Source organism: Pseudophryne corroboree, chromosome 6, assembly GCF_028390025.1.
Source record: "Pseudophryne corroboree isolate aPseCor3 chromosome 6, aPseCor3.hap2, whole genome shotgun sequence".
In the NCBI taxonomy this organism is placed as follows: Eukaryota; Metazoa; Chordata; class Amphibia; order Anura; family Myobatrachidae; genus Pseudophryne; species Pseudophryne corroboree.
Window position 1 is genome coordinate 6933527 of NC_086449.1, and position 20782 is coordinate 6954308.

General features: G+C 49.0%; 1 protein-coding gene across 1 annotated transcript in view; it reads right to left on the reverse strand.

The window, feature by feature from the left end:
- Nucleotides 1-1915: 1915 nt before the first annotated feature.
- Nucleotides 1916-20782, reverse strand: part of LOC134935884 (kinesin-like protein KIF1C) — a 94150-nt gene continuing 75283 nt past the window's right edge. The window contains exons 11-22 of the mRNA XM_063930733.1: nt 13309-13384; nt 12955-13033; nt 8616-8746; nt 7509-7785; nt 7358-7433; nt 7179-7258; nt 5798-5892; nt 5633-5716; nt 5352-5535; nt 5111-5183; nt 4433-5017; nt 1916-3888 (exon numbers count right to left, since the gene is read on the reverse strand). Coding sequence (XP_063786803.1) covers nt 3184-3888; nt 4433-5017; nt 5111-5183; nt 5352-5535; nt 5633-5716; nt 5798-5892; nt 7179-7258; nt 7358-7433; nt 7509-7785; nt 8616-8746; nt 12955-13033; nt 13309-13384 — 2445 coding nt within the window. The 3' untranslated portion in view covers nt 1916-3183. The remainder of the gene's footprint in view (nt 3889-4432; nt 5018-5110; nt 5184-5351; nt 5536-5632; nt 5717-5797; nt 5893-7178; nt 7259-7357; nt 7434-7508; nt 7786-8615; nt 8747-12954; nt 13034-13308; nt 13385-20782) is intronic.

A 20782-nucleotide genomic window follows, 5' to 3' on the forward strand; every position in this document is an offset into this window, starting at 1 on the left:
AGAATCCTAAAGTCTTTCTTAAAGTGCCCTATCTCCTGCAGAGCCCGTCCATTCCCCATGGTCCTTACGGAGTCCCCAGCATCCTCTAGGACGTTAGAGAAAGAAACACTGACAAACATATATAAAGACAGCAATCACACTAGCAGTCAGCCACATGATAATATGCTCATATGACTAATAATATCAACTACAAACACATTTTAAGTATGTAGGCGTACATTTACTGTTTCCTGTACTATACAGTTATTTTAATGTATTCAGACGCAATTGCGGAGAAAACTACAGCATTGTACAAAAACTCATATGCAATAGGCACTAAACTTAACTATTCATACTAACATAGTAGATAGAATTTTAGTGCTGTATAACCCTAACTCTGTAGAGTGGGATACAGAGAGACTCACCCCCACTTCCAGGATCGATCAATACGTTAGCAAACCGCTGAGTGGATCCAGACGCTACTAGTGTACACTGCCGCTCCAGTATTTTTATTGGACACAGACGCTCAGCGAACGTTAGTGCATGCAGACGCTCGTGTCTGCGACCCAGTCTCTTAGTGGTCAAACTTTAGTGTATACAGATGCAGTGCCACGGTGCGACCGAGTTCACTTGTGGTAACGTCTGAGACGGAAGTGAGGCAATCAGTTCATGGCGGGAGACGCTCAGAAACTGGTCATGAACTGGGGGGAGGGGCGACCAGGAGAGCATCTGACTCCCCACTGCTGACATCAACCTTAGGGATCGCAGCCTCAAACTATTCCTGGCGCCTTCTGATCCCTAAAGCCTAGCGCTAGAGCACCCGTGGTGTTGGCGCGCCAGCTACTGTTTGGTAGTCTCCTCCCAAATCAGTGCGGCTGTGTCCGTATTCCCTTTCTAAGCGGAACCGATGCCTTACCTTCTCCCCGTGCTCCGGCCACAGCTTGGTAACGTCTGCTGGACCTGCTATTAACATCCGACACAGACGCCCGTCGAGACAGCACTTGTACCGTGGGTAAGCGTTGTTGCGACCCGGCGGAGAGTTGTTGGAGCGACTCTTTCCAATATGCGTGTAAGACGCTGTTAGGAAAGATCACTCAAAAAAAGGTAAGACTATAAAAATAAATCAAAAAAAGCTCTTAGGGCTGCCCGACACAGCAGCCCTGTGACCATGGTCCGACTCTTGCCGCACCAAACAAAAAACTGATTTGACCGAGTCGGTGGGCGGGATTATATGGACGAGCCCGGTGCATCCTGGGAGGCCACAAAGCTCGTGATCGATTTGGTGCCAATCCGCTGACGCTCAAGCATATCCCAATGTTATCCTGTGGACCCAGCCGGAGAAAACTGAGGTGCCTGAGCTGTGGGCGGGGTATGAGGGAGAAGGACCAGTGCATATTGGGAGCTTACAGGCTTAACTGTTCAGTACCTGATCCTGGTCTCCACCATCATACCCCCAAGGTCATCCCTGTGGATCCCACAGACCTCAAAGAAAGAGTTAACAAAGGTAAGTTTTACTAGAACTCTTATTATCCACCTGCATTCTTCTGCCAACCTGATGGATAAGCCAGTGGTGATATTCTCTCTCTCCCTTCTGTCACCCTGCAGGGGGAGGGACAGGCTCATAGCTCCCTTCTGTCTGTGTCACCCTGCAAGGGGAGGGACAGGCTCACACGTCCCTTCTGTCACCCTGCAGGGGCAGGCTCAAAGCATCCTTGTGTCTGTGACCCTGCAGGGGGAGGGACAGGCTCATAGCTCCCTTCTGTGTCACCCTGCTGCGGGATGCACAGTCTCATAGCCCCCTCCTGTCACCCTGCAGGGGGAGGGACAGACTGATCTCCACCTATTTTAACACCCCATGACGCAGCGCCCAGTATAACGTTACCCTACAGCCACATGATGAGAAGACACTTCTACAAGACACAAGAATGACACACAGTGCAGCAATGGGCAGTTTATTTTCTTCAGTGATAGGAAGACAGCCGGGGGCCAGCTAACACGGCACTCACGATCCAGCCCAGCCACGTATGAGCCGCAGCTGTACCGTGTCCCCATCTGTACACACCTTCATGGAATCCTCTCTTCATAACCCACGTTGTAGTGCGACAATGAATGTAAGCGTAAGAGAGCAGACGGTAAGGAAACGCTCCCTTACCACCGACAGTGATTACACATCATCCCCACACTGAGAACATAAGGCAAAAGATAAATAGTCCTATATAAGTGTTCCACGCTGGCAGTGCAAGTCCGTACACGCTGCTAGTGTCAAAGTAATGCCGTAAGGAGAAAGCAAAAAGGTTCCGGGATCACGGAAAGATATGGGGGAAGGAGAAAAGACTTCAGAACGCTATCGCTAGGGGCTCAGCAGCAACGCTCATTATAGACTGAGGGCCTTAGGACCCTGTAGAAGCATCGCAGCAGACATATCGTCAGCACGAAGCATTGGCCACTCACAGGTAAGGGGTTATAAGTATCTACTCAATGAGTGCAAGTGATCTCCACCCAGAACAGCGGCGGAGACACGACAGCGGGGCCCGGAACGGACATTGCCTATAGCTCAGAAGCCTCTTCAGTGTGACACCCAATGTACATATACACACACACACACACACACACCGGTGTATACATATATATATGCAGTTATACAAATACCTGTGTGTGTAGGTAGGTATATCTATCTCACGTCCTTATAAATACACCTCTGTACACACACACAATTATAAACACATATATACACACACACAGATAATCGTATATCCCATACACAGAGTATACGTTCTGTGCGTACAGTAATCTCAGGTTGCAGGGTGTAAATATATACACCCCGGGGCTTGTAGGCCAGATAGGAAACCATACGCCCCAGGCGGGTGACAGTGATCTCCTGTAGTGTTGTGGTCCTCAGATAGCAGCTGGTTTTGTCAATGGACCAATTTCTCAACGTCCAAAAGTAAAAACAGGAACAAAAAAACATAAAAATATCATAAACAAAAAAAACAAAACAAAATAATAGGAGTAAAATGAAACCATACGCATCAAAATGTTCAGAATAAACCTCATCACATCCCACCAGATAACCTTCAGAACTCTTCTACTGTAGTAACCGATTCTTCGTCCTTCATGTGTCCACATTCTCGTACCCTCTCTCAACCTACTGGTTTCCTCTGTCCCGACCGCGCTCATTCCTACTGACGCACGAGCATTCCATCTTCATACTTGCGTCTCCCTGTCGCACAGGTCTGGGGCGGAGTTCTGCCGACGCATTCGCGGAGGGGCGGTATATGGGTGGTACTTGTAGGGCCTCTCCTGCGGGGAAGACTGGTGAGGTTTTTGCTGACCATGGCCTTCCCTGCCTTGCGATCTTCTCCCAGGCTTTTGACCTTCGTCTCGGTTGTGGCGATGATTGGTTCTCCTCCCCCTGTTGGAACCCCCATCCAGAGAGTTTCTTCTCTGCCTGGGATGGTCATTCTCCCCCTGTCGCCTTTGCGGGGGCCCGTTCCGTCGGTCGCCATCGTCTTCCCCGCCCCTTCTTTCCACTGTCCAGGGACAAGACACTTCTTCTACCACGTAAGTAGCCCCCGGCGCCCAGGAGAAGCGGTGCTGTGGATTGCTCTTGAAGGGGAAGCGGAGCTTGCAGTCCAGTGGTGGGATGAATTTTCCAGTGCCGGGGGGCCGCCGGAGGCAGCGAGTTATCTGCTGTTGCTGTAGATTCTGGATCTTGGTCTGTTCCTGCTTTATCCAACGCATCCTTCCCCGCCGGAAGGTCGGGTCACCCTCCATAAGCTGCGTCACGCGCTGCTCCTCCTTCGGGGAATGGTCGGGAGAATCTTCATCCCGCTCGTTATTCAAGGGTTCATTATCATTCAAGCACCAGGAGAAAGACTGTTCATCTGAATAATCATCAGCCGCGTCATCCTAGGGAGAGAAGGAGCACGCGTTAAGAGGAGTGCGTTACAGCGCAACACATGGCAGAACTCTATAGGAGAGAAACGCAGATCTGCATTGGTCTCTTCAGTATAAGGGGCAGACTGGAACCAACCGCACGGTGTGGGGGTCTCAGAAGAAGCCCCCCAAGCCAGTAAGCTGCACCTATCAGACTTTGGGCATGGGTCTCCAACCTGCGGCCCCCCAGCTGCTGTGGAACTACACATCCCAGTATGCCCTGCCACAGTTGCTATTACGGCATGCTAGAACGGAAGCAGGGCATGCTGGGATGTGTAGTTCCACAACAGCTGGAGGGCCGAAGGTTGAAGACCCATGCTTTATAGCAACACTTCTTGGGGAAACCCAATAAAACTCTCCAAATGGAAAAACAACTCTACAGCAACGCACTGGCCTACAAGTGTCATGACGCAACGTTAGGAGATATACAATTATAGTAATATGAACGTAAACCACAATAAAACCGCAGGAAAAAATAAAATCGGGATAACGATAGCCGTATCGCAGGACCTCCCACCTGTGTCACCGGCATAACACGCTCCATCTTCATCATCCTATCCCGTAAGGCCCGGATCTCCTCGTCCTTCATGTTGTTCTCCAGTTTCACCTCCTGCAGTATGTCAGTCAGCTTGTCTATGTGCGCCTTCAAATCCTGTACTCCGCCTTTACCGTCATCCTCTTCTCCGACCCCGACCGTGTCCCACACGTCACGAGCCACCGCTTTCACCCACTCCTTCTCGTTGCCGTCGCGCTTGCCGTAGGTCCGGCACAGCTCCTTCATCTTGATGACCGACATGGCCTCGATCTCCTGCCGGCTGTGCTTGAAGTCGTTCAGCGCAACTTCGTAGCAGATTTCCTTCACCGCCTGCATTTTTAAATCCGCCAGAGTCAGCCACCGCGGGTCTTTAGTTAGCCGCCGGCGCTGGGGAATCTGGTAGACCCTGATGGGCTCCCGCCTCTTACCGCTGCTAGGCAGCCCGCAGCGCCTCACGATGCACTGCACCCGGCCCGCTGGGACCTTCTCCCGCAGCGAGGAAATGAGGCGCCAGCTTTCCTCGCAGGACCGTTTGTCGGAGTCGTCTCCGCTGTCCGAGTCGCCGTACTATCGTGAGAAAAAGGGAGGAGATTGAGATAAGCGCGTGGCACAGAAGCTCTCCGGCAAGCACATCTGTACTGTAGGAGCGGGGCATCATACCAGTCTCTGCTGTTCCAGGGTCAGGTCCGCTTCCTCTTTCTCTCGCTTATACTGGAACTCCAGATCTTGTAGCCTGAGCGGGTGAAACAAGAACCACCCATTAGATGGAGCAACGACGACGACTAACCTACGCAGTGATCATACATGATCTGGTGACGGCTAGATATTTATTACAGCAGCGGTGGACACGGTGTACGGAGAAGTAAGTAACTGTAGTGTAATTACGCGGCGCCAGACTTACCGCTTCTCCATCTCCAGCTTGATATCGATGCCCTGCTTCTCCAGCAGCTCCCGCTGTGCAAAGTTCCAGTCCACGGGCTCCGCCTGGTTCTCAGCCGCCGCTGTGCTCCTCTCCCGCTCCAGGCGCGCCTGCTCAGGGTGATTGAAGCGGAAAACGTGGTTCTTTCCCATAACGATTCTGTTACCTGCAGAGAACCAGAGACACTGGTGGTGTAGCCCCATTCTGTGTAACCCCCCACGGAGCGGAGGGACAAGCCGAAAGCTCCCTATGGCGTCACCAACCTGATTTTAAAACCAAGAGGTCGGTAACTTGCTTCCCGTTGACATAGGTCTCTGCCCCCTCGCAAGACTCCAAGGTGACAATCACTGCAGAGGAAAAAGCAGGAGACACGGTTAGAGAGCACACGGACACCAAGGCCCAAGCGTGTATCTCTCGGTTATGCGCACCTTCTCCGTTAACGTTGGTGTTGCAGTGAAATAAGCAGTGCTGTTCCCTGATGAACTGTCCCGTTAGCTTTATGTCGACGTCCACCTGACCAACCCTGCAAGAAAGTCACAACTGCATGAGCCGCGGGAGCGCCAAGACCAGGAGGGAACCACGAGCGTTGTACAAAGGACAGAAGGGACGTACGGGCAGTAACAGAAGCAGCAGAGACAGAGAGAGGGAAAAGCAGAAGAGGCCTCGCAGCCAGAGAAGCCATCAGCACAGAGAGCTGGGCAGAATTACTAGTGGACTCAACCCAGAGGCACAGTAGACAGACCACTCATCGCTGAGGGATAAGGCGGGGACAGAACCACCAGTTCAGTCCTGATGGGTATCCATGGTACACGCCTACATATATAAACATATACCTAAACTAAACTATAAAACACCAAATCTATCCTCATAGGTACTGTACAAGTAACTAAGTGGTGAACCAGTCATTCTGAAAAACTGAGGCACGAGGAGGTGTGAGAGAGAGAGAGAGAGAGAGAGAGAGACCAGAGGAGGCCGAGATGAAGACGAAGGAGAAGAAGATGATGGAGAAGACGAGGAGGCTCAGATCAGACAGAGGGGGACAGACAGACAGACCAGAGGTAGCAGATAACACAGAGGGAGGGAGGGAGGGAGGGAGGGGGAGAGAGAGAGAGAGAGAGAGAGAGAGAGAGAGAGAGAAGGGGAGAGAGACCACAGGAGGCTGGGAGCAGAGAACGCAGAGTGAGAGAGAGACCGAGAAGGCAATGCTGAGAGAGAGAGAGAGAGAGACCGGAGGAGATGATCAGACAAAGACCAGAGGAGGCCGAAATGAGAGAGCGAGAGAGAGAGAGACCGACCAGAGGAGGCCGAGATGAAGACGATGATGAAGAAGACAGGGAGGCTCAGATCAGACAGAGAGGGACAGACAGACCAGAGGTAGCAGAAGAGAGAGAGAGAGAGAGAGAGAGAGAGAGAGAGAGAGAGAGAGAGAGAGAGAGAGAGAGAGAGGGAGAGAGAGAGAGGGGGAGAGGGGGAGAGGGAGAAGGGGAGAGAGACCACAGGAGGCCGAGAGCAGAGAACGCAGAGTGAGACAGAGACCGAGAAGGCCATGCTGAGAGAGAGAGAGAGAGAGACCGGAGGAGGAGATCAGACAAAGACCGGAGGAGGCCGAAATATGAGAGAGAGAGAGAGAGAGACACACACACACACACACACACACACAAGAAGGTCAAGATCTGAGTGAGGAAGAGGTCTAACAACGAGAGGCATTGGGAGGCCACATAGAAGGAGAGGGAAGGGTGGAGGGAGGTCCTCAGTGACACCAAGGCAGACAAGTGATGAGATGTAACAGGGAAAGGAAAATACTCTGACCTCGTCACGCCCTCCTTTATGTGATACAGGAGACACTCCGACATGAGCGGATCTTCATTTAGATTGACCAGATGAGGGATCTGTACAGAACACAGGTATTATGAGACCAATCCTCCTATATACATCACAGAGAAACACACAGGTAACGGCTGTGACTGCCTTATGTACTAAGAACTCACCTTTTTGGGTGAAAAGACTCCCACCGTTCCTCCGTCTTCTCGTACAGCAACACCCATTTCTGCCAGCAGAGATTCCCTAGAACAAGGCAGATTCCTGATCAGTCTCTCATCCGTTCTGGTCACTACGCAGCTCTCCCCGTCCTCCACCTACCTCTCCATCCTGATGGTCTCCGTCTTCCGCAGCTTCTCCTCCCAGGTCTCGTTGAGCTCTGCAATGATTTTCTCCGTCTCCTGGAGCCTCTCCATGGCTTCCTCTGTACAGATCTCAGTCTCATCTGCATCCTCGGGGAAGGGCTCTGACTGGCCATTCATGATGGGAGGGGACAGAGGAGGAGGAGGAGGGGATCCCGGCTCAGGTGGTGGGGAGACGGGCACAGAAGATGGTGGAAGGGAATTGGGCACAGATATGCCGTCATCTAAAGCAAGGTCTGTCAAAATGGATAGAAAAAAGAAAAGAAAAGAAACTGATGGAAGAACGTAGCAGAAGGAATGAACATCTATTCTACTGGCTCTCAGCCACCGAGAGGAAAGTCCACTTACTTACCATGCTCGCTTACATCTAGCCACATAGTACCAGCACTCACTATCCAGGCCAGGGAACCACCCACCAGCCAGGGACCATCTACCAATATACTACCACCTCTCACCCTCCAGGATAAGGAACGATCCCACCATTCCACCCACCAGCCAGGGACCATCTACCAATATACTACCAGCACTCACCATCCAGACCAAGGAATGTTCCCACTACTCCACCCACCAGCCAGGGACCATCTACCAATATGCTACCACCACTCGCCATCCAGACCAAGGAATGTTCCCACTACTCCACCCACCAGCCAGGGACCATCTACCAATATGCTACCAGCACTAACCATCCAGGCCAGGGAATGATCCCACCACTCCACCCACCAGCGAGGGACCATCTACCAATATACTACCAGCACTCACCATCCAGACCAAGGAATGTTCCCACTACTCCACCCACCAGCCAGGGACCATCTACCAATATGTTACCAGCACTCACCATCCAGGCCAGGGAATGTTCCCACCACTCCACCCACCAGCCAGGGACCATCTACCAATATACCACCAGCACTCACCCTCCAGGCCAAGGAATGTTCCCCACCATTCCACCCACCAGCAAGAGATTATATACCCTTCTACTACCCCCTCTCACCCACCAGACAGGAAACGCTCCCCGTCATGCCACCCCCAGTCAAGGAACATCCGCCCTTTCCATTCTGCCGGCACTCACCTGCCAGGCCCTGGCTGTACAGGAGCTGCCTCAGTCTGGCCACTTCCTCTTTCAGTTCTCGGATTAATCTAGCGTTGGGATCCTCGTTAATGACAGCGTTACACTTTATCTGCTTCGCACGGTCAGCGTACCTGGAATAGACGCAGCAGTCAGGTCTATCTGCTCTGTCCCTGCATGGAAGCTGTGTGATGGGGATATCCCGCATAACTGCCTTGCTACAGCATACTGACCCAGATACGTCAGGAGTATTATCCCTTTACCATCCCCTCCGTCACACAGCTCCACATTCTACGTCAGTATTATCCCTTTACCATCCCCTCCGTCACACAGCTCCGCATTCTACATCAGTAGTATTATCCCTTTACCATCCTCTCCGTCACACAGCCCCGCATTCTACATCAGGAGTATTACCCCTTTACCATCCCCTCCATCACACAGCTCCGCATTCTACGTCATGAGTATTACCCCTTTACCATCCCCACACAGCTCCGCATTCTACGTCAGGAGTATTATCCCTTTACCATCCCCTCCGTCACACAGCTCCGCATTCTACATCAGGAGTATTATCCCTTTACCATCCCCTCCGTCACACAGCTCCGCATTCTACATCAGGAGTATTATCCCTTTACCATCCCCTCCATCACACAGCTCCGCATTCTACATCAGGAGTATTATCCCTTTACCATCCCTTCCATCACACAGCTCCGCATTCTATGTCAGGAGTATTACCCCTTTACCATCCCCTCCGTCACACAGCTCCGCATTCTACGTCATGAGTATTAACCCTTTACATCCCCTCCATCACACAGCTCCGCATTCTACGTCATGAGTATTACCCCTTTACCATCCCCACACAGCTCCGCATTCTACGTCAGGAGTATTATCCCTTTACCATCCCCTCCATCCAACAGCTCCACATTCTACATCAGGAGTATTATCCCTTTACCATCCCCTCCGTCACACAGCTCCGCATTCTACATCAGGAGTATTATCCCTTTACCATCCCCTCCATACAACAGCTCCGTATTCTACGTCAGGAGTATTATCCCTTTACCTTCCCCTCCATCACACAGCTCCGCATTCTATGTCAGGAGTATTACCCCTTTACCGTCCCCTCTGTCACACAACTCCGCATTCTACGTCAGTATTACCCTTTACCATCCCCTCCGTCACACAGCTCCGCATTCTATGCCAGGAGTATTATCCCTATACCATCCCCTCCGTCACACAGCTCCGCATTCTACATCAGGAGTATTATCCCTTTACCATCCCCTCCATCACACAGCTCCGCATTCTACATCAGGAGTATTATCCCTTTACCATCCCCTCCATCACACAGCTCCGCATTCTATGTCAGGAGTATTACCCCTTTACCATCCCCTCCGTCACACAGCTCCGCATTCTACGTCATGAGTATTAACCCTTTACCATCCCCACACAGCTCCGCATTCTACGTCAGGAGTATTATCCCTTTACCATCCCCTACGTCACACAGCTCTGCATTCTACGTCCGGAGTATTATCCCTTTATCATCCCCTCCATCACACAGCTCCGCATTCTACATCACGAGTATTACCCCTTTACCATCCCCTCCATCACACAGCTCCGCATTCTACGTCAGGAGTATTATCCCTTTACCATCCCCTCCGTCACACAGCTCCGCATTCTACATCAGGAGTATTATCCCTTTACCATCCCCTCCATACAACAGCTCCGTATTCTACGTCAGGAGTATTATCCCTTTACCATCCCCTCCATCACACAGCTCCGCATTCTATGTCAGGAGTATTATCCCTTTACCATCCCCTCCGTCACACAGCTCCGCATTCTACATCAGGAGTATTATCCCTTTACCATCCCCTCCATACAACAGCTCCGTATTCTACGTCAGGAGTATTATCCCTTTACCATCCCCTCCATCACACAGCTCCGCATTCTATGTCAGGAGTATTACCCCTTTACAGTCCCCTCTGTCACACAACTCCGCATTCTACGTCAGTATTACCCTTTACCATCCCCTCCGTCACACAGCTCCGCATTCTATGCCAGGAGTATTATCCCTATACCATCCCCTCCGTCACACAGCTCCGCATTCTACATCAGGAGTATTATCCCTTTACCATCCCTACACAGCTCCGCATTCTACGTCAGTATTACCCTTTACCATCCTCTATGTCACACAGCTCCGCATTCTATGTCAGGAGTATTATCCCTTTACCATCCCCACACAGCTCCGCATTCTACATCAGTATTACCCTTTACCATCCCCTACGTCACACAGCTCCACATTCTACATCAGGAGTATTATCCCTTTACCATCCCCTCCGTCACACAGCTCCGCATTCTACGTCAGTATTATCCCTTTACCATCCCCTCCCACACACAGCTCCGCATTCTACGTCAGGAGTATTATCCCTTTACCATCCCCTCCGTCACACAGCTCCGCATTCTACGTCAGCATTATCCCTTAACCATCCCCTCCATCACACAGCTCCGCATTCTATGTCAGGAGTATTATCCCTTTACCATCCCCTCCGTCACACAGCTCCGCATTCTACATCAGGAGTATTATCCCTTTACCATCCCCTCCATACAACAGCTCCGTATTCTACGTCAGGAGTATTATCCCTTTACCATCCCCTTCATCACACAGCTCCGCATTCTATGTCAGGAGTATTACCCCTTTACAGTCCCCTCTGTCACACAACTCCGCATTCTACGTCAGTATTACCCTTTACCATCCCCTCCGTCACACAGCTCCGCATTCTATGCCAGGAGTATTATCCCTATACCATCCCCTCCGTCACACAGCTCCGCATTCTACATCAGGAGTATTATCCCTTTACCATCCCTACACAGCTCCGCATTCTACGTCAGTATTACCCTTTACCATCCTCTACGTCACACAGCTCCGCATTCTATGTCAGGAGTATTATCCCTTTACCATCCCCACACAGCTCCGCATTCTACATCAGTATTACCCTTTACCATCCCCTACGTCACACAGCTCCACATTCTACATCAGGAGTATTATCCCTTTACCATCCCCTCCGTCACACAGCTCCGCATTCTACGTCAGTATTATCCCTTTACCATCCCCTCCCACACACAGCTCCACATTCTACGTCAGGAGTATTATCCCTTTACCATCCCCTCCGTCACACAGCTCCGCATTCTACGTCAGCATTATCCCTTAACCATCCCCTCCATCACACAGCCCCGCATTCTACATCAGGAGTATTACCCCTTTACCATCCCCTCCGTCACACAGCTCCGCATTCTTTATCAGGAGTATTATCCCTTTACCATCCCCTCCATCACACAGCTCCGCATTCTACGTCAGGAGTATTATCCCTTTACCATCCCCTCCCTCACACAGCTCCGCATTCTATGTCAGGAGTATTATCCCTTTACCATCCCCTCCATCACACAGCTCCGCATTCTACATCAGGAGTATTATCCCTTTACCATCCCTACACAGCTCCGCATTCTACGTCAGTATTACCCTTTACCATCCTCTAAGTCACACAGCTCCGCATTCTATGTCAGGAGTATTATCCCTTTACCATCCCCACACAGCTCCGCATTCTACATCAGTATTACCCTTTACCATCCCCTATGTCACACAGATCCGCATTCTACATCAGGAGTATTATCCCTTTACCATCCCCACAGCTCCGCATTCTACGTCAGGAGTATTATCCCTTTACCATCCCCTATGTCACACAGCTCCGCATTCTACATCAGGCGTATTATCCCTTCACCATCCCGCCCATCACACAGCTCCGCATTCTACGTCAGGAGTATTATCCCTTTACCATCTCCTCCGCCACACAGCTCCGCATTCTACGTCAGGAGTATTATCCCTTTACCATCCCCTCCGCCACACAGCTCCGCATTCTACGTCAGGAGTATTGTCCCTTTACCTTCCCCTCCGTCACACAGCTCTGCGCATTCTACGTCAGGAGTATTATCCCTTTACCATCCCCTCCGCCACACAGCTCCGCATTCTACGTCAGGAGTATTGTCCCTTTACCATCCCCTCCGTCACACAGCTCCGCATTCTACGTCAGGAGTATTATCCCTTTACCATCCCCTCCGTCACACAGCTCCGCATTCTACGTCAGGAGTATTATCCCTTCACCATCCCGCCCATCACACAGCTCCGCATTCTACGTCAGGAGTATTATCCCTTCACCATCCCCTCCATCACACAGCTCCGCATTCTACGTCAGGAGTACTATCCCTTTACCATCCCCTCCGCCACACAGCTCCGCATTCTACGTCAGGAGTATTGTCCCTTTACCTTCCCCTCCGCCATACAGATTTTGACTCATACCGGAGTGTGCTTAGCGTCTCCTCGTAGTTCATGTCGGCTGGGCTGAGCGCTGCGATCATGGCGGTGCGCGAGTTCCCGCCTACAACAAAGACGCATTTCACCGTCAGTCACGTAGAACAATAAATAAAAGACCGGTGAGCGACGACCCTTTCTGCCGAGTGTGATCTATACACCACATGCCTGATTGGAGGCTGCACACCCCGGACTCTGGTATCAGAATACTGATGGACATAAACAGTGGTTGGTGACTGCAGCTTTTCCTAATGTGGTAAAAAGTTTATTTCTTTTAATGTGCAAAAAATATATTACACCAAAACTCCGACACCATCTAGAAACCCCTGGGGTAAAACTCACCTAAATTCTCCTTCAGGAGCCAGGTAAGAGCAGAGTCCCGGTACGGAATGAAGTCCGATTTTTTCTTCTTGGATTGCTGCAAAAGAGAAAATCCCAGAAAAACGTAAAATTAATCGGTGGGAACCAGCGGTGGGGTGTCCCGGCCTCTCACGCTAGGACATTATAGGGCGTGACCCTGGAGATACTTACAGCTGTGGGAGCGCAGATGTCTCTGCTTTGCGGCATGCAGCATTAGGGAGAGAGAGAGGTGAGAAAGGCTTGTTCCTAATAATGTTATATTTACACACCGGTCAGGCATACGGGGATAATCAGCATATAGCATGGGACGCAGCCGGGATTAATATCATTAGAACACAGAAAACAGGGCGTCACTTCTAATACACCCCGTCCGGTTTCTCATTTACGTTTGTGATGTTTTTGTTCAATCACAGAGATACAAAAAAAAATAAGATTTTACTCACCGGTAAATCTATTTCTCGTAGTCCGTAGTGGATGCTGGGAACTCCGTAAGGACCATGGGGAATAGACGGGCTCCGCAGGAGACTGGGCACTCTTAAAAGAAAGATTAGGTACTATATCTGGTGTGCACTGGCTCCTCCCTCTATGCCCCTCCTCCAGACCTCAGTTAAGGAAACTGTGCCCGGAAGAGCTGACATTACAAGGAAAGGATTTTGGAACCCAAGGTAAGACTCATACCAGCCACACCAATCACACCGTATAACTTGTGATAAACTTACCCAGTTAACAGTATGAACAACAACAGGGCATCAACAATGGATGCCAACATAACATAACCCTTTAGTTAAGCAATAACTATATACATGTACTGCAGAAAGTCCGCACTTGGGACGGGCGCCCAGCATCCACTACGGACTACGAGAAATAGATTTACCGGTAAGTAAAATCTTATTTTCTCTAACGTCCTAGTGGATGCTGGGGACTCCGTAAGGACCATGGGGATTATACCAAAGCTCCCAAACGGGCAGGAGAGTGCGGATGACTCTGCAGCACCGAATGAGCAAACTCAAGGTCCTCCTCAGCCAGGGTATCAAACTTGTAGAATTTTGCAAAGGTGTTTGAACCTGACCAAGTAGCAGCTCGGCAAAGCTGTAATGCCGAGACCCCTCGGGTAGCCGCCCAAGATGAGCCCACCTTCCTAGTGGAATGGGCTTTCACCATTTTGGATGCGGCAATCCAGCCACAGAATGAGCCTGCTGAATCGTGCTACAGATCCAGCGGGCAACGGTTTGCTTTGAAGCAGGAGCACCCAACTTGTTGGATGCATACAGGATAAACAGCGAGTCAGTCTTTCTGACTCCAGCCGTTCTGGTTACCTAAATCGTCAAAGCCCGGACTACGTCAAACAGCTTGGAATCCTCCAAGTCCCTAGTAGCCGCAGGCACCACAATAGGTTGGTTCAAATGAAAAGATGACACCACCTTCGGCAGAAATTGCGGACGAGTCCGTAATTCTGCCCTGTCCATATGGAAAACCAGATAGGGGCTTTTATGTGACAAAGCCGCCAATTCTGATACACGCCAACAGCATGACCACTTTCCACGTGAGATACTTTAGCGCCACAGTCTTAAGTGGCTCAAACCAGTGGGATTTCAGGAAACCCAAGACCACGTTAAGATCCCAAGGTGCCACTGGAGGCACAAAAGGGGGCTGGATATGCAGCACTCCCTTAACAAACGTCTGAACCTCAGGCAGTGAAGCCAGTTCTTTTTGAAAGAAAATGGATAGGGCCGAAATCTGGACCTTTATGGACCCTAATTTTAGGCCCATAGTCACTCCTGACTGTAGGAAGTGCAGGAATCGACCCAGTGGGATTCCTCTGTAGGGGCCTTCCTGGCCTCACACCAAGCAACATATTTTCGCCATATACGGTGATAATGCTTTGCTGTCACGTCCTTCCTAGCCTTTATCAGCGTAGGAATAACTTCATCCGGAATGCCTTTTTCCGCTAGGATCCGGCGTTCAACCGCCATGCCGTCAAACGCAGCCGCGGTAAGTCTTGAAACAGACAGGGCCCTTGTTGCAACAGGTCCTGTCTGAGAGGCAGAGACCATGGGTCCTCTGTGAGCATTTCTTGCAGTTCCGGGTACCAAGTCCGTCTTGGCCAATCCGGAACAATGAGTATTGTTCTCACTCCTCTTTTTCTTACAATTCTCAGCACCTTTGGTATGAGAGGAAGAGGAGGAAACAAATAGACCGACTGGAACACCCACGGTGTTACTAGTGCGTCCACAGCTATCGCCTGAGGGTCCCTTGACCTGGCGCAATACCTTTTTAGCTTTTTGTTGAGGCGGGACGCCATCATGTCCACCTGTGGCAGTTCCCATCGATTTGCAATCTGCGTGAAGACTTCCTGATGAAGTTCCCACTCTCCCGGGTGGAGGTCGTGCCTGCTGAGGAAGTCTGCTTCCCAGTTGTCCACTCCCGGAATGAACACTGCTGACAGTGCGCTTACGTGATTCTCCGCCCAGCGAAGAATTCTGGTGGCTTCTACCATCGCCACCCTGCTCCTTGTGCCACCTTGGCGGTTTACATGAGCCACTGCGGTCTGACTGGATCAGAACAGGTTGGTCGCGAAGCAGGGTCTCCGCTTGACTTAGGGCGTTGTATATGGCCCTTAGTTCCAGGATATTGATGTGAAGGCAAGTCTCCTGCCTTGACCACAGCCCTTGGAAATTTCTTCCCTGTGTGACTGCCCCCCACCCTCGGAGGCTTGCATCCGTGGTCACCAGGACCCAGTCCTGAATGCCGAATCTGCGACCTTCGAGAAGGTGAGCACTCTGCAGTCACCACAGGAGAGACACCCTGGCTCTGGGGGATAGGGTGATTAACCGATGCATCCGAAGATGTGATCCGGACCACTTGTCCAGTAAGTCCCATTGGAAGGTCCTCCTATGGAACCTGCCGAAGGGAATGGCCTCGAATGATGCCACCCTCCTTCCCAGGACTCGAGTGCAGTGATGCACTGACACCTGTTTTGATTTTAATAGATTCCTGACCAGTGTCACGAGCTTCTGAGCTCTCTATCGGGAGATAAACCCTTTTCTGGTCTGTGTCTAGGATCATGCCTAGGAGAGGCAGATGAGCTGTAAGAACCAACTGCGACTTTGGAATATATAGAATCCAGCCGTGTTGCCGTTTCACTTCCAGAGAAAGTGATACGCTGTTCAGCAACTGCTCTCTTGATCTCGCTTTTATGAGGAGATCGTCCAAGTACGTGATAATAGTGACACCTTGCTTCCGCAGGAGCACCCTCATTTCCGCCATTACCTTGGTGAATATTCTCAAGGCCGTGGAGAGACCAAACGGCAACGTCTGAAATTGGTAAATGACCATCCCGTACCGCAATTCTGAGGTAAGCCTGATGAGGTGGATAAATGGGGACATGAAGGTATGCATCCTTTATGTCCCGAGTCACCATAAAATCTCCCCTTTTCAGGCTTGCAATAACCGCTCTTAGCGATTCCATCTTGAACTTGAACCCTTTCAGGTATATGTTCAGGGATTTTAAATTCAATATGGGTCCGACCGAACCGTCTGGTTTCGGGACTACAACATGGTCGAATAATAACCCCCTCCTTGTTGAAGGAGGGGAACCTTGACCACCACCTGTTGAAGATACAATTTATGAATTGCAGTTAACACTGTTTCCCTCTCGTGGGGGGAAGCCGGCAGGGCCGTCGGTGAGGGGGCATCTTCTCAAAGTCCAGCTTGTATCCCTGAGACACAATATCTATTGCCCAGGGATCTAACAGGGAGTGAACCCACTTGTGGCTGAACTGACGAAGGCGTGCCCCCACCGGGCCTAGCTCCGCCTTGCGGTGGATTTTTGTAGAGGCCGGGGAGGACTTCTGTTCCTGGGAAATAGCTGTGTTGTGTAGCTTCTTTCCTGTGCCCCCGCCTCTGGCAAGAAAGGACGCACCTCAGACTTTCTTGTTTCTTTATTCGAAAGGCTGCATTTGATAATGTCGTGCTTTCCTAGGCTGTGCAGGAATATAAGGCAAAATATCAGAATTACCAGCTATAGCTGTGTAGACCAGGTCCGAGAACCCTTCTCCACACAATCCTCAGCCTTCCACATGCCTCTTAAGTCGGCATCATCTGTCCATTGCATATTCTACAGGACACGTCAAGCTGAAATCGACATAGCTTTGACTCTGACGCTGTGCGTTCCACCGCCGTTACGGGTGGAACGCACGGCGTTACAGAAGAGGATAATCTTTTTATCCTCGATCATCCTCCTCTCTGGGCTTAATTAAATAAGAAATGGGGGAATCAATAAAAATGCCCAGTGAGGCTGCCCTGATCCTAACTAATACCGGGGGGGATAATTATACGGTACACCGTGGAAATAATTGGAATAAAAGGCGGAAGTAGTATTAGATTTAATTAGGCTTTATGAACACTAGCCTTTTAGACATAAACATCTGTAGAATTAGATTGATCCATATATATAGGTATAGGCTTCATACTGGCTCATTAATGGTAAAATGTCATATAATTGACTCATCAGATCTAACCTATCAACAGAGGGAGGAAGTGATGTAAACTCCCTAGGGGTATAAATAGGCCTCAGAAATCTCTTCCAAATCACTTGATATACAGGAAAGGAGGCAGCAACACAGGTCCTGAATCTCTTATTGTAAGTACTCCTGATGCTCTTTAATAGGTTAAAATCAAATTATGCTTATAGTATAATATCATTTATTTAGTTCTAGTTGGATGTTATATCTTACCGGCCACTGTGGAGCTCAGAACTTACTTGTTGTCGAACTCTAAAGAATTTTTATTGTAAGTAATAATTAAGACTCTGTATTAAGTGCTTATATTGGTCACCAATTAGGTCCTTATTTTAATTTATTTTGATTCCAGTCAGAAGATGCATCTTATTGGATTCTGATGAGCTTTTTAACCCAATTTGTTATCACCGTGCTGAACTTTAAGTAAGTTCTAATAAAGTTCAGTATTTAACTATACCAATTAAATACTTTGGATACCAATTATCATCTCTAATTAATTTCTTAGGCTGGCCCATCCAGTTAAGATTAGACCATCTGTCAGCAGGCGAATTTTTATTGGAAAGTAAGTATGGTTACATATTCCAATAACATTCTAAATGTCTTGAGGCATTCAGCCTGTAATACTGTTGAATTTCTTATTTAGACATATTGAACATTGACTGACTATAATATAGGAGTATTTGATCGCTAATGAAGATTATTCCCAGATACAGCCAAGTGAGTGATCCATTTTAATTAGATGTAATTCTATTTTCAACCTTTCAGTACCATTCAAAACAATATATATTTTATTTTTAGAATCACAGATAATAAATTACCGTATCATAAAGAAGAAATAATCTACTCAGAGCAGTTTTATTTGCACAGTAAGTAGTTATTTTCTTTGGAAATAAGACAATTAGGATAATTAAGGCCTAAATTGATTATTGGAGAGTATCTTCTTTTTTCAATGTCTACTAAAGAATTTAAGTATTCTCTCTCTATGGAAAAAACTGTGATGTAAAAGTTATTGCAAACATTTTTTTTCTTCTATTGTATAAACAATGAAAGCGTTACTTATTGAATATATATCTGTATATCATGACGATTTATATTGATTCTTCTTTTTTGCTCTCTTGTTCTTTCCTCTTCTCCATTTGATTAACACCAGCGAAGACCCATACCCCTGATGAAGTCCTTAACGGACGAAACGCGTTGGGTTTTATGAAATATTGTTTTATGAATTCACTGTATAAATTATTATATTGATGTATTACTGCACAATATTTTAGACATTATATTTATATCAAATTAAATTGCGTAATTTAGGTCAAGCTGGTTTCGGATTTCATTTGAACAATTATGTTATTGAGCGCCCTCTGAGTATTGTATTTGTATCACTATTTCTGTCACCGACTAGCAAGGTGATTACTATAGAGGTGCAGCTGATTTGTACAGCGCGAATTAAGGGTATATTCTTTTTGATATCTATATATATCTATATATATATATATATATATCTATCTATATCTATATATCTATATATATATATATATATATATATATATATATATATATGCATACTAGGGTCTCAATCTCTGCTGATAAGGTACCTGTCCACGCTGCCACAGCACTATAAACCCATGCCGACACAATCGCCGGTCTGAGTAGTATACTAGAATGTGCACGCTATCTGCAGGATACCTGAGAATAGCTAGTGCTACCTTCTGTGCAAACAGGACACCCTAGAGGAAGATTCCCAACACATCCTGGTCCTAGTGGGGAAAGGATACTGCCTGAGAATTCTTTGTGGGAAGCTGCAGTCTCTTGTCTGGAAATTCCCGCTCTTTTTCCTCATGAGAGGAGGGAAATTTACCTCAGCTTTCTTCCCCTTAACATGTGTACCCTTGTGTCAGGGACATGAGTCATCAGTGATATGCAAAACATCTTTTATTACAATAATCATATATTGAATACCTTTCAGCCATCTTGGCTGTAACTTTGCATTATCGTAGTCGACACTGGAGTCAAACTCCGTGTCGATATCAGTGTTTATTATTTTGGATAGTGAGCATTGTGAGACTCTGAAGGTCTCTGTGACACAGGGACAGACATGGGTAGATTTCCTGTCTGTTCTCTAATCTTTTGTGCAATAAATTCACCTCAGCACTTACACATATCCAAACAGGTGTCGGCGTTGTCGACGGAGACACCCTCTCTCACACATATTTGCTCTATCTCTATCGACACACACGTACCGACACACCACACACACAGGGGATGCTCTATTTGAAGACAGTTCCCCCACAAGGCCCTTTGGAGAGACAGAGAGAGAGTATGCCAGCACACACCCCAGCGCTATATGACCCAGGAATCACACAGTAACTTAGTGTTAACCCAGTAGCTGCTGTATATATTGTTTTTACGCCAAATTTATGTGCCCCCCCTCTCTTTTTCACCCTCTCTATCGTGCAGGGGAGAGCCTGGGGAGCTTCCTCTCAGCGGAGCTGTGGAGAGAAAATGGCGCTGGCGAGTGCTGAGGAAGAAGGCCCCGCCCCCTCAGCGGCGGGCTTCTCCCGCGATTTTGTGTAAAATTAATGGCGGGGGCTCATGCATATAACAGTGTCCAACTTTATATATGCTGCTTTTGCCAGGAGGTACTTAATTGCTGCCCAGGATGCCCCCCCCTGCGCCCTGCACCCTACAGTGACCGGAGTGTGTGGGTTAGTGTTTTGATAGCAATGGCGCACAGCTGCAGTGCTGTGCGCTACCTCATGTGAAGACAGGAGTCATCTGCCGCCGATTTCGATGTCTTCTTGCTTCTGCCGGCTTCTGTCTTCTGGCTCTGCGAGGGGGACGGCGGCGCGGCTCCGGGAACGGACGACCAAGGTTAAGATCCTGTGTTCGAACCCTCTGGAGCTAATGGTGTCCAGTAGCCTAAGAAGCGCAACCTAGCC